General features: G+C 37.9%; 2 protein-coding genes and 1 pseudogene across 6 annotated transcripts in view; 1 reads left to right on the top strand and 2 right to left on the bottom strand.

Moving 5' to 3' along the window:
* LOC111873926 (ubiquitin-conjugating enzyme E2-22 kDa) overlaps positions 1-11,907 on the bottom strand; it is a 20,834-nt gene extending 8,927 nt beyond the window's left edge. Inside the window, exons 1-5 of one of the 2 annotated variants that reach the window (XM_023869030.2) lie at positions 11,824-11,907; positions 5,991-6,143; positions 3,693-3,775; positions 1,943-2,106; positions 566-786 (exon numbers count right to left, since the gene is read on the bottom strand). In XM_023869030.2, the coding sequence (XP_023724798.1) occupies positions 656-786; positions 1,943-2,106; positions 3,693-3,775; positions 5,991-6,143; positions 11,824-11,886 (594 nt within the window). In that variant the 5' untranslated portion in view covers positions 11,887-11,907 and the 3' untranslated portion in view covers positions 566-655. Of the gene's footprint in view, positions 1-565; positions 787-1,942; positions 2,107-3,692; positions 3,776-5,990; positions 6,144-11,823 lie in introns of those variants that run through there. The other variant, XM_023869029.1, reaches the window with a different exon arrangement.
* The window catches only part of LOC111873925 (ribose-phosphate pyrophosphokinase 1), a 32,150-nt gene continuing 21,269 nt past the window's right edge, over positions 7,678-18,558 (top strand). For 3 of the 4 annotated variants that reach the window (XM_023869025.2, XM_023869027.2, XM_023869028.2), the window contains exons 1-3: positions 11,998-12,118; positions 12,338-12,545; positions 15,652-15,835. In XM_023869025.2, the coding sequence (XP_023724793.1) occupies positions 12,094-12,118; positions 12,338-12,545; positions 15,652-15,835 (417 nt within the window). In that variant the 5' untranslated portion in view covers positions 11,998-12,093. Of the gene's footprint in view, positions 7,709-11,997; positions 12,119-12,337; positions 12,546-15,651; positions 15,836-18,558 lie in introns of those variants that run through there. The other variant, XM_023869026.1, reaches the window with a different exon arrangement.
* Positions 9,608-9,767, bottom strand: LOC111873937 (annotated as a pseudogene).

The raw sequence follows: 18,558 nt of genomic DNA on the forward strand, positions 1-18,558 counted from the left end.
TTTGAAAATGTGACACAGTTCAGATATTTGGGAACGATTATAACAAATCAAAAGCTGCTTCAGGAGGAAATTAAGAGAAGATTTAACTCGGGTAATGATTGCTACCCTTCAGTCCAGAACTTTTGTCTTCTCGTCTGCTGTCCAAAAACATAAAAATTAGAATTACAGAACTATAATTTTGCCTGTGGTTCTGTATGGGTGTGAAAATTTGTCTCTGACATTAAGGGAGGAACATAAACTGAGGGTGTTTGAGAATAAGGTGTCAAGGAGAATATTTGGACCAAAGAGAGATAAGTGACAGGAGGTTGGAGAAAACTGCATAATGAGGAGCTTCATAATTTGTATTGTGCAATCANGGTGGGAAAGCCAGAAGGAAAGAGACCACAGGGAAGAGCAAGGTGTAGGTGGGTGGACAATATTAGAATGGATCTTAAGAGAGATAGGATGGGATGTTATGTATTGGACAGATCTGGCTCAGGATAGGGACCAGTGGAGGGCTCTTCTGAACATGGTAATGAACCTTCGGGTTCCATAAAATGCTGGGAAATTCTTGAGTAGCTGTTGAATTGGCGGCTCCTCCAGAAGGGCTCAGCTCCATGAGTAAGTAAGTAATGGGAGTAGCAGTTTTATTTAGCCCATTTTTTTCTCCAACAATCTAGTGCATACATGCCTCATCAAAGGGGAGTTTATGGTGCCACTCTAAATCTTTATAATTTTCTTCAGATGATGATGAATTTTGAAGTGGAGTATCTTCAATTATCATCTTCCGAGTTCTCCAACAGCATCCTGTGCAGGTGCCAAATCAACTAATAAACACACACATATGACTGATAGCAATCTGCCACTGAACACTATGACATGATTCTAATAAGCATTACATCACTACCCCTCACATACTTTATTTCCCACATATATTATTTCTCCCTGAAGATGGAGACATGTGCCTCCAAAATGCTGGTGAACTTCTAATGGACTAGATGGCATTATATCTCAGAAGGCATAACTCTTTTACATATTACCAAGTTTGAAAAACAGTCCTACTGTAACAGATGCCAAAAAGGGAAGAAGAAAAACATTACTGCTGGATGGGTTCACAGAATTAGTGAATTGTTGCAAATGATTAGAACAGTTGTTTACACAGGAAAATAAATTTGAAGCAGGCACTGTTTATATAAAGATAAGCTGAAACCTTGGAAAGTAGAATAACATGCTTTGTTTGGGTCAAGCAGTCACACATGGCACCAAAAGGACTCAATTAAAAGAGTGAGACTTTCAATATACTTCACAGGTTATTCAGGAGCTGATGTATCAGACATTTGCCCTTAAAAGGTTAATACAGTTCCTTCATGATGAAAGATAAACACAGTGAAATATATATAGACTAAAAAGAATCAAGTCATCCACATGTCCAATAGGCCAGTGGTTTCCAAATTTTTATTTTTAGTTTAAGGTTCCTCTGAAGTAAATAAAAGTGAGGTTCCTCCACCTGTAAGAATGATTTAAAATACAACTCAGTTATTAGAAATATAATTACTAATGAACCTTAATGATGTGTATGAGGTACTTTTTCTCATTATATTATATGTTTGTAATTTAATGTCATCTTTTCTTATCACTTTATACATATGATAATTAGACCATTCCATTTTCAGTGACCCTCATAGGAGGGCTTCTACATTTTTCTTCCAAATTAATATCTTCTTTCAAAATTTAGGTAAGAAGCAAAATATTATTCCATTATACAGTGAGACTCCCATTTAATGTTCCTCAGTACAATGTTTTCTCATTTAATATTCAATTGCAACGATCCAAAGTCAACAATCTCAAGGTTATATTCCTCAGTTTAGTGTCTAAATCAACTTCCCCCCCCCCAAAAAAAAAGAAACTCAAATGTAGATTTCACTGCACATGGCCAAAGAGTCTGCACTAAAATTGCGTGTACCTCCTGCATAGACAAACGTCCAATGACGAGCTGTTTGTCTGAACATATCCTGGTTCTCTTTGAATTGCTTAGCTACAACAGCATCCTGAGGGTCATCAGGTTCCGCAGCAGCAAGCAGGGCTTGGAGTGAAAGCAGAACTGTTCGTAACGTCATTGCTGCCGCCCTGGAATAGATAGGATACACTACAAAGCACGTTACATAAATTACGAACGTCACAATATGTACTAATAAGTGACATCACATATTATGCAAAAGGAATTTCTTGAGATATAACTGATGAGTGGTGAATTATTCAAAGTCAGTATACCTGAACAAAAGGGCGCAAGATGATTAATATCTTCAAAAAAATTACTTTTTCATATATGACATAATTTCTCGCTGCACATCCTGTTAATACACATCAGAAAGAATAATGAATGCAGGATAATGTTAACAGTTAGGAATATCCTTCGGAAATAAGAAATCCTGAAGACATGCCTCTATTAATATATGGAGCAGAAACACCAGAAAAGAACCACAGCAGATATTAGTAGACTAATGGCAGCTGAGGTGAGCATTTTGAGTACAGACGGAAAAACCATAAGAGACAGTAAAAACAAAAAAAGTTACAGAGTACTTAAAGAAAAATATCTTGAAACATAAATTAACAAATAACAATGAGATAGTATGGCACTTTTAAGTACGAACAAAGATAGAATCCCAAAGAAGGTTTTGAACTTGAAACTAAAAGAAAAAGCTGGGATGGCTCAGTCAGTATAATGATGGGCTATGGGTTGGATGGCTGAGGTTAAATTTCTGGGAGAGGTAAGATTTTTATCTTCTCTACAGTGTACAGACTGGCTGTATGGCCTACCCAGCCTCCTATACAGATACTGGGGGATCATTCTCCAGGGGCAAAGTGATTGGGGCATGAGGCTGACCACTCACCTTCATCTAGTGCTACACCTCCACTGTTCCACACACATTCATGAAATGGTGGTTAATTAAGTACAAGGACAACATTGCCTATTAATCAAAAAGATTAAGAGTCAAGAGGAAGACTGACGTTAAGATGGGAATAGCAGGTTACGAAAGATGTCATACAGAAGAAGGAACATGGAAGGAAAATTGAAGAGGAGATTTGAGAAAACATGAGACAGTTGGAGAGGTTTGGTTATTAGATGACTTGCATCAAATTGCACATAGAAAGATGATATATCATACCACTAAAGCATTCTCCTTGCTTTTTCTTTATAGTATGGGTAATTACTAACTTGTAAATTATACATCACAGTCAATACATTTTATGAAAGAAAATGGGAATATAAAACATTATAAATTAAATAAGATCATGCGTTTCCTGGGTCTCTTCTGCTTTAAATGATCAACCCTATAGTGTACAATGATTCAACAGAATTACACTGTAATGTCATACACTGCAATTTACTTAAACTTACCAGATGATTAATCAGAATGGAAGGTAACAATAAACCAAATAATTATACCCACAATGGGAGAGGAAGAATAAAGTATTGTAAGATATGTTCTAGCCGCGCCATAGCTCAAGCGGTTAGCGGCTGGCTTCCCACCGCGGCAGCCCGGGTTTGATCCTGGGTCTGGTCAAGTGGGATTTGTGGTGGACAAAGTGGCGCTGGGGCAGGTTTTCTCCGAGTATTTCAGTTTCCCCTGCCGATCTTCATTCCACCAATTGCTCCACAAATATGCTCTACATATGTGACTTCACAGACCATATTGTAAAATTATACCTACCACTGATCTTTCAGGATATCTAAACATATTGCTCCTGTCACAGAGGAGATGTTGGGATGCCATATTTTGGTTATAAATCGTACCTGTACACACAAGAGGAGACAATTACTACAAGCAATTCTATTTCTTACACACCTCCTTCTGATTTCAAATAGAGGGGATTTTTTTTGCATGTGTGATGGTATGCAATGGTATACCATACTGCTACCTTTCTCCATGAAACATAAATAAAAAGTAAAACTCAGTCATAAAAAGGCACAAAAATTGCAAAGTCAAGATGGAGTATTCTGGTGACTTCCATATTTGAAATTAAGCCAATATCTGTCAGGGAGAGGGCACACCAAAGAAACTGGCAACTGCAATGCAACTGCAACTTCCAAAAAATGTCACCCATTTAAAGCATGCAACTGGTTTCCAGATTAGCAGGTGACACTTAGGAAACATGTTTGATTAGCTGCTCACATCATCTCAAGTGAGTGTGTTCATCCAACATATTACGCGATCAAATTTTTCAATTTTTTGCATTTCTCTTCTACAATATCAGATGATAATACTGATCCTATCATAAAATGGTAGTGGTTGCGATGGCTTAAGAAGAGTTGAAAGGGGAAAATAAGATGTTGGTTGCATCCGTTCTTCCATGACAATTTAAACTCAGGTGCTTATATTGTTTCAAAAGAACTTAACCACGATCCAGATTCCTTCATCTCATTAGAAATTCTTTTCCAAGTCAAATCTATTTTGTCCAACCTAGCACAGTCTGGGTGGCATGTGTCATATATACCAGGCTCCTGTTCAATTAACTGCATGAAAAAAAAATTAGCGGGTTCGTCAACCTTTCATGCCATCTAAAGAAGCAAATGAATCCCAGAAGCATGTCAGAACTGCTGAAACCAGGACACTACAACGCAACGCAACTGTGAGAAGACTGGCTTGCTCAGTTGCCTGGGAGCTGAGTCTCTTAGTCTTCTATGAGTTGCATTGCAATTGTGTTGCCATTTCCTCTGTTTGAGCTGCTAAATTCAATTTCATGCGTTCACCTCAGTCTGATAACACTGCCTGGAAACTGAGGTTGCCAGTTTCCTTGGTGTGCCCTCACCCTAAGGTTTACTTGCTGTTTAAAAATCTGAGAAATATTGCTCTCTCACTGTCATATCTGCATATCAGTATGATGGCTTTTCTCTGGCAGACAGAGTTTGAATATTAGGGAAAGAGTGATAACAGATGCAATCAAACCTCTTGTATTATTCTTTTGTATTATCTTTTGGAAAGATACCCTGCATCACAGTTGTTTTTTTCACAAATGAAAGCATGTTTCTGTATTTTGTCCTGTAATATATTTTTCATAACCTGCCCATTTTGCTAGGGTACTGTATTCTACAATGAGCCGGGATTGTATAGTCGGTATAGCAACTAGCTATGGGCTGACCGACCGAGGGGTTGGAGTTTGAGTCCTGGTAGGGTCAAGAATTTTCTCTTCTCCACATCATCCAGACAGGCTCTGAGGTTCACCCAACCTATCCAATGGGTAGCAGGTGCTCCTTCCCCAGAGGTAAAGCGGACAGGGCATGTAGCTGACCACTCACCTCTAGCTAGTGCTGAGGACAAGAAAATGTGGATCTGTACATCCACTCCCTCATACACCTTCATGCCGCAGTGCTTAATTAATTATGCAAAGAGACAACTTTACCTTCCACTGTATTATACAAGAACTTCTACCTCATCTTCCTATCTTCTTCTTGGACTTTCTACATTTGTGAAGTCGTTTCACCACCATAATTCTATCCCCTATCAAACATTATGGCCAAGTTAGCAGCACTCTGCTGATTCATATTACAGATGTCTTGAATTCCTTGGATAGCAATCCTGGATATCCACTCCCCCATATGCTTTCATGGTGTAGTGCTTAATTAGTTAAGCACATAGACTTTTACCTTTTTTATTTTTTCGATCTTTTACTCCTATGTTTCATCCATACGGGGGATGACAGCCTTATTTTCTCTTCACTTCTGACATTCCCACTTCCCCTTCACAGTTTCTGACCAGTTTTTTGTTTTTTTGTTTTTGTTTTTGTTTTTTTTTTTTGTTTTTCTCTTCCCATGCATGCTTACTCTCATAAAACAGAAAAATATTATCATAACAAATATATAAAGCTGGTAGCTATACTTATCACTTTCATTTTATCATTATTTGTTATAAAATTTCCAGTATCTCAAAACATTCACGTAGAAATTGCTGACATCATGACAATCTCAGATCTTCACGGGTTCATTTACAAATCACTGGTTATCACTTTACCTTTGGTGGGTTAAAGGGATATGTTTCGGGCACTTTTATTTCCAACACGAATGTCCCTCCCTCATAAGGTGTCTCTGGAGGTCCAGCTATTTCTCCTTTCAATTCTGTATAGTTGTCATTCACCAGCTCAACTTTTATAGCACACTTTGCAACCTGCAATATAGTAATATAACTTTAAATTAGTTTTATATCTGTCATGTTATACAAAAGTGGGTTAAGTCTCTAAATGCCACTTTTAATGAAAAGAAGAAAAACTTTATAGTTTTATGCAATAGCATATTTAACAGTCAGTATTTCCTCATATCACTGAATGGAAAGCACTGTGCTCAAAGACATAACCTACTTTTTACTTGATCTTTTTAGCAGGAAAAATTTTGTGACGCAGTTACCTCATTTTTAGGGTCCGTGCCATAGCTCAAGCAGTTAGTCGCTGGCTTCCCATCGCGGTGGCCCGGGTTCGATCCCGGGTCTGGTCAAGTGGGATTTGCAGTGGACAAAGTGCCGCTGGGGCAGGTTTTCTCTGAGTACTTCGGTTTCCCCTGCCAATCTTCATTCCACCAACTGCTCCACAATCACCCTCACCTATCATCTGGGGCTGGTACAATAGGCCAGAAGTGGCCACATTACAAGGGACTTAGTCCCACCCCACTAGCAATAAAAAAACCCTCATTTTTATCAGTTTTTTACTTGAAACTTTTTCCTATAACTCCAGGGATATATACTGTGACACTGGTTACTTGAACTCTGATGTACTAAAATTAATATCTATTCTAACTTCAGGTTCTCAGTCCTTGCAATCTTTGTGCAATGATATACTGTAGCATCCTGTTGCACTTTCCACTTAGTGTTTTTAACTCTACAGTCTTATGTGCAACAACTTATTAAAACTTATTAAAAGCTAGTCACTTTAAAAGTTTTCATAACAGGTTTCAACCGAACTGGTCATCATCAGGTGTTAAAAAGTTATGGGCAAGAAAACTGCTGTCTTTCTGTGTTGATGTTTAGTTGTTGATAGATGGCTCCCCTAGTGCTCATGTGTGTATTCCTCCTTGCTGTGTTCTGTTCCCCATTATATCAAGTTCCTTGTCTTGTTTTCAACTCATAATCTTTCCAAATACAAAGCAGGAGTTCTACCCACTGAATGTTCTCATAACCAGTCAACCAGAATTAGGAAAAATTTGAAATTACTGACTGCTCTCTGTTATCAGCCATGTCATGAAGAGATTAAGAATTTACAACAAATGTCAGTGTCCGGGGATAAGCTCGGGTTTCTTTACTTAACAGAATAAAGCTAATAGTAGTATTTTCAACATTCATACATGGAGACACAGTGTTATCTGCTATATGAACTGTAACAGTCAGATTGTGTCTATGTATAACTGAATCACATTAAATTGGTGATAAATGAAAATGATCATAACAGTTACCATTTCAATAACATCTTGCACATCATTCCTTCCATGAAATATGCTGTGCCTACATCATCAGATAACCATATACGCCATTAGATTCACATGTTTTTGTAACCTTTATCATCAAACGTCACCATAGAGCTTCTTAATTTAAAATGGGTGCAGTTAATAATCTGGCATTAATAAACAGTTAACTTAGAATTTAAAAGCAGTAAAACGAGTAAAAATAATACCGCAGAAGAGACAGATTCACCCAAAAATATACAGAAGGCTTCCATTATTAACAAATCATGAGTAGCACTAATGGTAAGTGAGCTAATTTTCTGTTAATTTTAACATTTAACTCAGTATGTCTACAACATGATAACCACATTCTTATGACTCCTTCACCTGCCCCCAAGTCCTGACATTATTTACTGATGACAATTATACAATTATCAGATGTATGTCTGTGCAGATGCATACATTAATATATTCTGTCTTGTACCTAGACATTGGGGGCACGCGGCAGCATAATTGGTTGAGGCACTACGCTACAAGCTGGAAGGTTGTGGGTTCCAGTCCCGATGAGATCACTGGATTTTTTCAATTGACCTAATCCTTCCAGCTGCACTATGGCCCTGGGGTCGACTCAGCATCTAACAGAAATGAGTACCAGGAATTAATTAAATAATATTCCTGGGGAGTAAAGCGTGGCCGGCGCGTAAGGCTGAAAACCTTACCGCCATCTTTGAGCCGACTGTCTAGATAATGTGGGACCCTCAACGTCTCACAACCCTATGGGCCTTCACGGCCTGTTACAGGGATAGCTTTACTTTTTTACCTAGGCATTATTTTATATTTCTCCACTAAATATGACTTCAGACAGTTTAAGTTAGTTTTTTTTTAGTTTCTTGGGGTGCAGTGAGACTGAGCCCACTTGGTGTGGAACCCTGTAATGATAGATGATGAGTGTGGAGCTGTTAGTGAAATGAAAATTGGCAGGGGAAACCCAAGTACTTGGAGAAAACCTGTTCCAGTGTCACTTTGTCCACCACAAATCCTGTATGACCTGACCTGGGCTCAAACCTGGGCTGCTGCAGTTACAGCTAACTGCCTGAGGTATGGCATGGCCCTTAAGTTAGGTTAGTGTAATTTATTTTATTTATTCTACACTGTCTTCATATTGAGTTCACAGCTTATTCAGCAATGCTTCTTCAACTTCGCAGATCATATAGTATCAAATGGGAGAATTACAGCGAATAATAAATTTGGTAGGATGTGGAATGGGTATTATTAGATGCCTTTCCAGAATTTTCAAGGAGAAGATAAGAAAAATCACAATCCAGAAGAATGAAATCTGGGACTTCCTAAATACAAAGCATTGTGCTACCATTCAAACTTTATACCATAACATGTGCAATACAATATACTGTACTGCAAAATTGCAATTACATCGGACTATTTATTTTGATCTTCTTAGATTTTGGTGTTACTAAGCATTCATTATATATCATAATGTCGTTTTTATAAAAACTGTGAACTCAAGATGTCAAACCCAACAAACCATACAAGATGTGAGGACAACAAAATAAACACGAAATAAATTCACTATATCTTACAATATTATGATCTGTTATTTATGTGTTATTTTGATATACTGTACTTTTATATTTTTCCAAAAAACTGGAAATTATTCTGACTGCAGTTGCATGTACTTAATTTTAATCTAATGTTACACATCATGTTAGCTAGGCATCATTTATAAAGAAAACAAATGTTACAATAAATCTCTCAGCAAATGATGCCATATGGATGCAAGTTAAAAGAGGCTTCCTTAAACAGTCATCTTATCATGAAATTTGTCCCTAAATTCCATGAAAATATTAACCACATAGCAAATGTTTTAAACAAAAGTTGCTGATAATACAAGGTCTGCATTTCAAGTCATGTACCAATTATTTCCTGTATGATGCAACTGTTTTTGGAAAGAGACTATCCAGGAAAAGTGATAATGTGGTAGTTTTTCCATTTGCTTTCCACATCGCAGTACAGCAGCCGTTCAAACCACTCTGGTCACGCCTGCTGCTATACGAACTTGAACCATCTCGAGCATCATTTGCTCTGTGCTTCAAGTCGCTACTGATGACGCTGCTTCCGGCATCAGTTTTTGGTGTCTCTCTTTGTCTGATGCCTACCCTTTGACCTGTCCAGCAAGGGAGGCCCTGCCAGTAGCTACGCTACCGCTGGTATAGCTCTCAGGGTCCTTGGCATACTCAAACCCCCTCACCACGATAAGGTGGAGACACCAACGAGGGTGTTCAACTAGCAATAATCGCACCTCGGATAAACCTCATTGGTTACGATATTGCCACTGCGCAAAGCTTTAAGTTTAAGTTCGCATTAAGTGGAGGAATTGTTTTGAAAGAGACTGTGGACCTGTCGTCTTGACAGATTACTGATGATGATGATGATGCAACTTTTGAGAAAGATTAATATTTCTTATTAAAACTTTATGTAAAAATTGGGGTAATACTGGACTGATATGAACCAAAAAGCTGCTGGCCAATTTTCCAAGTAACACCTCCCCTCTGCCCCAGTAACACATTTCATTGAAATTTATTAAGCAGTCTCTGAGATGATACATGAGATGATGATGACAACCTCATTATGGTTTCCCTGTATCCACTTTTAGAGAATGAATAAAAACTGGATGAAAATATTCAACTATTTTACTTCATAACAATGCAAATTTCAGGCACATTATCATATTTCACTTCATGTATAATATTGTGACGCATTACCTTACGTCTATCACCGCGACAACCGCTACAATCAGAACGGACACTTCCACGGCAACAAATTCGTGGAAACTGTGGAGTTCCCAAAGTGACAAATCATAGTAACGAATTGTCGTTGAGTAACAACGGGAAATACTGCACTTCCTAAGCAACGGATTGTTGAACCAGAATAATGCACTTCTGCGGTAACGAGTTATTCAGAAGGCTGCCGCCGAAAGCAGTCTAGCATTTGCCAAGTCGAGAAGCGACTACAGCAGAAGGATTGTGACATTGTAAATCGTGTGAGTGTATAAGTGAAGCACAATAAAGATTCGCTAAATCCGAGACCCACATCAAGTTATTTGTCGCGTGACACACCCAATATTCTCATCAGTACCACACAAACTCCACAGCCTGACAAGTCTCCAGTCATACTACATGAACCAACAGTTTGAAAAATCAGCATGACACTCAATTTTTGTTTGTTTGTAAAATGAACTCCTTGTTCTGGTATATTATTTAACAGTTATTACTATTACTAGGCTATATACACACATACATGTTACAAATTCTTGTATGAGCCTTATAATCACCACTTCTTACAAGGAATGCTAAACAAAAGAGTGTGTTTGAAAACCTGTGAGGATGGCGAAATTCATGATACTGAAATTTATAATTATTCTGGCTGTTGTAGCAAACATGTACCATATTTACTATGGTATTTACTCCTAATGGCTCTACAGTCCAGTTTGAACCCTGGCCACTTCCAACACACTGTCCTGCTTAGATTGTTGACTTGGAAAAGTTTACAGGATGAGGATGTCAGCCCTAAGCCCACCCCCTCAACTTGCCAGGGGACCACAGATTTGCTGTCAGGATCTACTACCTTAGACAAGCAGTCCCATTTTATGGCACAAGACACTAACCCTTTATCTTACCCCCAACTGCTACATTCTATTCAGTGGTATCTAGGTATCTGTATCTTTTAATGTCCAAGAAGTTTGCCAATTACAATTACAACACAAAATGGATATCAAACCTTTTTATGGTATTAAGTTTAATGATAGGTCATTGCAAGAAGAATAACCTGTAATCTAGTCAATAGATTGTATTAATACTATTAAGCTTAACTGGTTTGATTCAACTGAGCCTGAGGTTAAAATAAAGGTAACAAAAACATAACCTATTCAAAACACAGCATGCTTTAATGTAATACTGTGTCAATGTCACTCGAAACTGAGGAATCATTCTTGGGAACCTGATTGCTGAAATGTGGAGAGAACTCATATAATCTTACTGCATGCAGGCACATTCTAGTAATCTGACCAGTATGTCTACAATCCGGGTAAGTTTATTTATGACAAATTAATCTACTGTCTCACACCAGACTGCCAATTATTCTACAGATATACAAGTATTTCAAGCACGTAACAAAGCAGGAAAATACAGACATGCACCACAAAATAAAAGTTTCAATTTTAAAATAACCTATCAAATAACGGTACACTCAACTCCAAGGCAATATTTATACCTTACTGAGAATTCACTGCTTAGTACCATAAATAAATGTCGCATCTAATGATTTATGTCTATCTTTCTTATTCGGGATGACAAAAAGTTTCAAAACCTAGACTGGGTTCACGGGGTCAAATCGGTTCCTACCTCTTCACTCTTAATAACTTCCTTAAATTCTCTCTTGATTCTCTGCGCAGCAATGTTAGCCATATTTATAGTTATCAAATAATCTAACGCATTGCTTCTCTTCTTCGAGATTTCTGATACTTCAAAACTAAATTCCCAGCACCATCCCTACTATATTGCTGTTCGATTGTGCCTGTTATGTTGATACAGTTTCCTTGATACTACTGCCCGCTATGGCCTATTCATATGCAATGTGTACAACTCACACATAGTGATTGATAATTCTAAACAATGAGACGATTGTCATGCTCAAATGGTTAATACTTTTTCCGCAGTGCTTGTCTTAGATGATATCGTTACTCGTTTCTCTAAATCCCTCTAGATCCTCTAGATGGAACAATATTTAAGACTCAAATGCCGGACGTGCTCTCTCATCGACAAAACACGACCTTCGCTCAATAGAATACGTTCATCAGGATATGATGTAAAGCTTTTTCCGCTATAATGTGATTGGTTGCATGTTATGTTTTTGCAGTAATGCCCGTCGTGTCGGATCCAGTGCGAGCGAGGTCTTTGATTCGAGCGAAGTTGGAAAAGCCGAGTACATTTCTTCGAAGTAGAATGCCGAACATCAAGGTTTTCAGTGGTACGTCGCATCCAGATCTTGCTCAAAGAATTGTTGATCGACTGGGCATTGATCTGGGGAAAGTAGTAACTAAGAAATTCAGCAACTTGGAAACATGGTAAGTAACGCACATTGTTTGAGGTAAATATAAAACAATTAGAGCGTTATAGCCATTCCATGAATGAATGTAATCTGTTTTGGAAATCATGTTGCTTTGTATTAAATAATATTGTTGTTAGTAATAACAGTAATTTGATATAATATTGGTTACAGTATATAACTGATTTGTATGGATTTAATGTATATGCCTGATCTCATTGAAATTTAATTTTCTCTACACATGAAATACCGAAGGCCATAAATAGGAAAACTCACGATGTGGGAATAGTCTGTGATCCCTCCAAAGTTAAAAATCGCGTACTTTATAGAGTGTTATTCATGAAATTGTAATAATATGGTTTTGAAGGGAATGCTGGCCGGTTTTTAATCATAGCTTAAAAGGAGAGTCCAACGAACGTGATTTTGCATGTTCAGATTTGGATAAAGTACAGCCTGGAGCCTGACAAGGCACAGTATGTGGCCCACCCATTTTTCAAGTTTGTATTAATGACCTGTCCATCTCATTGCAATCTCAAAACTTATCTATGCTGATAACAATATGTAGTATCTAGTATAATAATCTGTGTAGCCTGCATAAGCAGTTTTGTGAAATTATCAAACAATATCTTCGCTGTCATGAACAAATGGCTTATAAATGTAATATGTTTCATTCTGGTCCGTCACACTAACAATTACATAGACAAAAATAACACCGTCTAATGTGACTATTTAAGTTTTATCATTTGAAGACTCATCACCCTTACATGTTTCAGACTTTTCTAGTTCAAGCTTAAAATTTATAAACCATACAGGTTCGTGTCAGTTCTCCTATTGTTATTCATGGAGGTGGCTGATCCTGTGCCACGTGTCTATCTTGCGAAAGGAAATTCCTAGTATTTCCGTGTTTATTCGTGGCCTGTTGTGTGACTTAACCTTTTGACGTGGTCATTTAAATTCCGCGGCCGCGGCTCCTGCGGTAATATATTCAGCCGGCCATTTAAATTTTGCTCGAAAATTATTTATTCATCATTGTTCTTAAATTCTATGAGATAGGAACATGAAACTTTCACTAAAATGATCTTAAAAGGTGGTTTTATAACCTTACCTTATAATATGAACCCCCTTTATATCTTCAATGGAAGCATGTTATTTAGTATTTGAGCAGAGAATGGTACGCCTTGAAGGATGAAACTTTCACTAAAATGATCTTAAAAGTTGGTTTTATAACCTTGCCTTATAATATGAGCACCCGGTATCTCGGCTATGTAAGCAGGTGACGCCTTGAAGCATTAGTCTAAACACAGAGCTGGCTCTCGAAACGACCACCAAGGTCAGTACGATAAAATGGCGTCAACTGGAGCGATAATGAGTACTTTTCCCTCCCCCACACACATCCGTATCGTCTCAGGGGGTGACCACAGTGTTCTGCCTTAAATTGTGGCGTATTTCTAAGAAATGGGTGCTATGTACTGTGCGAAAGCAATCGATTTTACGAGAATAACATTTTGGACAACCCTCTTCTAAGAATTCCAATGGAATGTGTTTGTGTGGCCAGCTCAGGGCAATATGATATTATATACAACAGCACACATCACCTCTCTGGTGTTTATTACTTCACAAGCAAAGCAAATACGCCATTGAGTGACGAAACCGCTACAAGAAGCAACACGAATTTGCTGCAAGACAGGCATATGTAACGATGACTTATCTCAGCTAAACTCGTTGGCTTAGTATACTCTGTTCTTGTGACAACAGGCCAGCGAAAAATCCAACAATCTACAGCAAAACCATCAATTATTATGGGCGTTATAACATAGGTGTGCAGCTGGACGAAACATACACGCCGAACCCCCCCAGACGATTTAAATCCCTGACGAAACATACACGACGAACCACGGCAACGGGTTAAATAGTCACATTAGACAGTGTTATTTTTGTCTTTGTAAATGGCTTATAGCTGATAAAGTCAATTTAAATTTGTGACCTTGTAGGTTGTGGCACAGTGCAGTATTGGAGGCAGATAATGACATTTCAGAGGAACATGTTGCCTCCAGGCTTGAACCCAGAAGGTGGAGGAAGGCATGTCTCCAAAACATTGCTGTCTGCCTCCAAGACTACACAGTGACACAGCCTGGAAGACTGTCACTGTTGTGAAGACCGAAAAGAAACGCGTAACTACTACAAATTGTGTAACTGTTATCCTTGAGCTGGAAGCTGCAGATACCAACTACATTTATCTCCCAGCTGACAGTCAGTGGCTGACAGTCCCGTGGTAACAAAAGGGGTATATCTATTTCTATATTAGATATTTCTTGAAGTGCACTGCCATGAGCAGAGTTTGATTCCAGGTAAAATGTAAAGCTATCCATGCAACAGGCCATGGACTCCCATTGAGTCATGCGATGTTGAGGCTCCCACGTTTTCTATACAGTCAGCTCACAGATGGTGAAGTTGTCAACCTTATGCACTGGCTGCACTTTACCCCCAGGAAGATTCCTGGTACAAATTTCTGTTAAGAGGCTGAGTTGACCCCAGGACCATAGTGCGGCTAGATTAGGTCAATTGAAAAATTCAGTGATGTAATCGAGAATCGAACTGCAACTTTCCAGCTTGTAGCACAGTGCTTTGACCAACTACACTACTGTGTGCCCCCATTTGATTCCAGGCAGAGACAAAATTTTCTCTCATGCATAACGTCCAGACCAGCTCTGGGGCCCACCCAGCCTCCTATCAGTGGGTACCATGGGCAGTCTCCCAAGGGGTAAAATGGCCAGTGTGTGAAGCTGACAATTCACCTCCATTTAGTACCGAGGTTTCAAATGGTGGAGCTTTACCTGCACTCATCCATATGCCTTCATGGTGTAGTGCTTAATTCTGTAATTAAGTAAATGAATTACTTTATCTTTTTTTCTTTATACTGGTGTAGGAAAAGAGAACATGTGCTTGTATAAAACTGAATTGAAGTGCAAAACATGAGCAGTTCTTGTATTTTTGGTGTGAAAATTGTTGAGCATTAATTGAATCCCTCTGATACCCTAAACCAGCTATACCATTTTATTGGCTGCTTTTCTATGGAGGAGTTAGAAGCAAGTATAGAAATTCCTATTGCTCTCTTTCTCTTACAGTGTAGAAATAGGAGAATCTGTGAGAGGTGAAGATGTATACATTGTGCAGAGTGGAAGTGGTGAGGTGAATGACAATTTGATGGAGCTTCTGATCATGATTAATGCTTGCAAAATTGCTTCAGCATCACGTGTGACTGCTGTTATACCATGCTTCCCATATGCCAGGCAGGATAAGAAAGATAAGGTATGTATTAACTATCATACAATCTGTTATATAATTTTCCTTTTGTGATGTCTCTTGAATGTACCAAGAAGCAGAAATTGTTAATATACCAATTTAGATCGGTTCTTTTCATTCCAAATGACATTATGCTTTAGGACACTGTAAGTCACAGCAAGATTAAAATAAATCTTTTAGTCGTGTGATTAATCTGTGGCATATAATTTAGGAAACTATTTGTCATATCATTTTATAATGAGGTAAAGCACCGAACTGGATTACAGTATGGTACTATCATTCTGTTTTCTTGATCAAAATATACGGCACAGAATAAGTACCTCAATGACATTTATTGTATTTATTTATATTTGATATAACGCTACTAGTAGCTCAGACTCTGTAGCGTTCATTGACTGATCATTAATAAATAGTGAATTGGGAAGGGTGTGGAAGGAAACAGTCATCTAATTTGAAGTACTATGTTGATATTTCCCTGGAGGGACTGAGGAGAACTACAGAAAACCTCAATTACGCTAGTCAGTTTTCAGGCCAAGTTTCAAACTTAGGAACTACCAAATAATAAGTTGTAGTGCTAACCACTCGACCATAATGTTCAGTTATAGCAATGACAATTATTATATCAAAGACAGAAACATTTTAAATACACAAATATGCTTATGTACAATTGGGTGGAGTACTCAGCTGTTCTTTTATATATATTTGAGAAGCAGCAAAAAAGTAAGACTGTAAAATAACAGTAATTCTTAACCATTTCCTTTCACGTTTTCCCACCCCTAGATAGTAATGTTTCTGTTGAAAACTCTATCTTTACTATCAAGAAATTGTTTTCAGAATGCTCAGAGTACCACTGGCATTCAATTAATATTGTGTTTCACCAGGATGTTTATAGTTTTCTTTGTACATGGTGTGTCCAGGATCCATTAGGACTCATTTTTTTAAATTTTGCCCCGCAATGCCATCTGTTGGCGAGTTGTGGCGTTCAGATTCTTGAAGTTTCAGCTGTGGCTGTCTATAATTTCAAAGCGCAAGCATCACTGCATCATGTGTTCTGACCTTGAATGTAACAGTACTGTTCTGACGCTCATCGGAAAATGGTGGTTGAAGAAATTTTATTTGAAGTTAGCCAAAACAGCCAGAGAAGCATACAAAAGGGTGAAAAGTGTGTACGGTAGTGATTGTTTCAGTCACTCAAACATTTTTCGATGGTATGCTGTATTTCGTGACCGCAGGGAGGACATTGAAGATGCTCCATGTGCATCAAAGCCGAGAACAAGTTGCACTGAAGAAAATATGAAAAAAGTGACTGAAATCCTTTCATCAGACAGATGTGTTTCTGCAAGACTCATCAAGGAGCTTTTGGGAATACAAAAAGTACTGTGCATCAAATTTTGACCGAGGACTTGGGCAAGCGTGCAAAAGAGTTGAGTAAAGACACTGCTAACCATTTTCTTCGATTCCAAAGGAATCATTCACAAGGAATTTCTGCCAGAAGGTCAAACAGTAATTCAGTAACAGTAACAGTAATTATTATCTCGGAGTCCTCAATCGTCTGTGGGTGAGAATTCTTGGAATTTAACCTGAATGTCGAGAGCAAGGTTCCTGGTCGCTCCTCCACAACAGTGCCCCATCCCACAAATAGAAGATCGTGTGTGGTTTTTTGGCCAGAAAAAGGATCACAGTCCTTGATCATCCTCCGTATTTGCCACATTTGGCTCCAGCAGATTTCTGGTTGTTCCCAAAAGTTAAGTTGGTGATGAAAGGACACCATCACAACACCATCCAGGACATCCAAAGGGAATGTACTGCAGTTTTAAATGCGATTCCACAAAAGGAGTACAGTGACTCTTTTCAAAAACTATTCAATCGATTCCAGCTATGTATTGATTCAGAAGGAGACTATTTTGAATAAAAAGAGTGAAATTTTGAAAATAATTCACGTCTTGTATTTTTAATGAACACAGTCCTAACAGAACCTGGACACACTGTGTATGTGGTCAGTTCCATTATTGGAAATAAATTTTATATCTGTCTCTATATTGAAAAATGTATGTATGCTGTATATGTTCCAGTATATGCAGATAGGTAGTATGTTCTAAAGTATTTATAGATAGTATTTTTTTTAATGCTAGTGAGGTGGGACTAAGTCCCTAGTAATTATTAATCCATTGTCATGACTACTATGAATAATCAGATCTTAATATGGTCCAACCAAGAGACATGCTGTTGGTGATTTGCTGCAGAGAGATTTAGAGCATGTTCATCCATCAGTTAATATCTGATCCTGCTATGTGCCAATAATTTTGCCATAAAAATATTTAATACCTTTGATTTAATTCTAAGTATGGCTGTTGTTCAGACTGGTGTAATGTGTTTGTAGCCTCTACCCATTTGTGTATTTTAAAATAGGACTTGAATATTAAGTGGAAATCACTGATGTGTGTAAAACAGAATTGAGCCTAGAAAAAGAAGATATTTGATGGAAAAGCGTGGAAAACTCAAGTATAGTAATTCTCTTTTTCTGAATGTCTTTTTCTTTTTTTTTTTCTAGGAAGGATAGTTTAAAAATATGGGTTTTTTTTTTTTTCAAGAAAAGAGATTATTTTCCAGTGTTTGATGAACTTGGGACTTTGGGGGAAATCAGGTTTAATGTTTTCAAGATGTTTTTGAACATGTATTTGTGGCTTGTACATAGAGGAAAGATGCTACTGTAAGATGATTGATAAATG

The sequence above is a fragment of the Cryptotermes secundus genome, unplaced genomic scaffold (assembly GCF_002891405.2).
Source record: "Cryptotermes secundus unplaced genomic scaffold, Csec_1.0 scaffold639, whole genome shotgun sequence".
Classification (NCBI taxonomy): Eukaryota; Metazoa; Arthropoda; class Insecta; order Blattodea; family Kalotermitidae; genus Cryptotermes; species Cryptotermes secundus.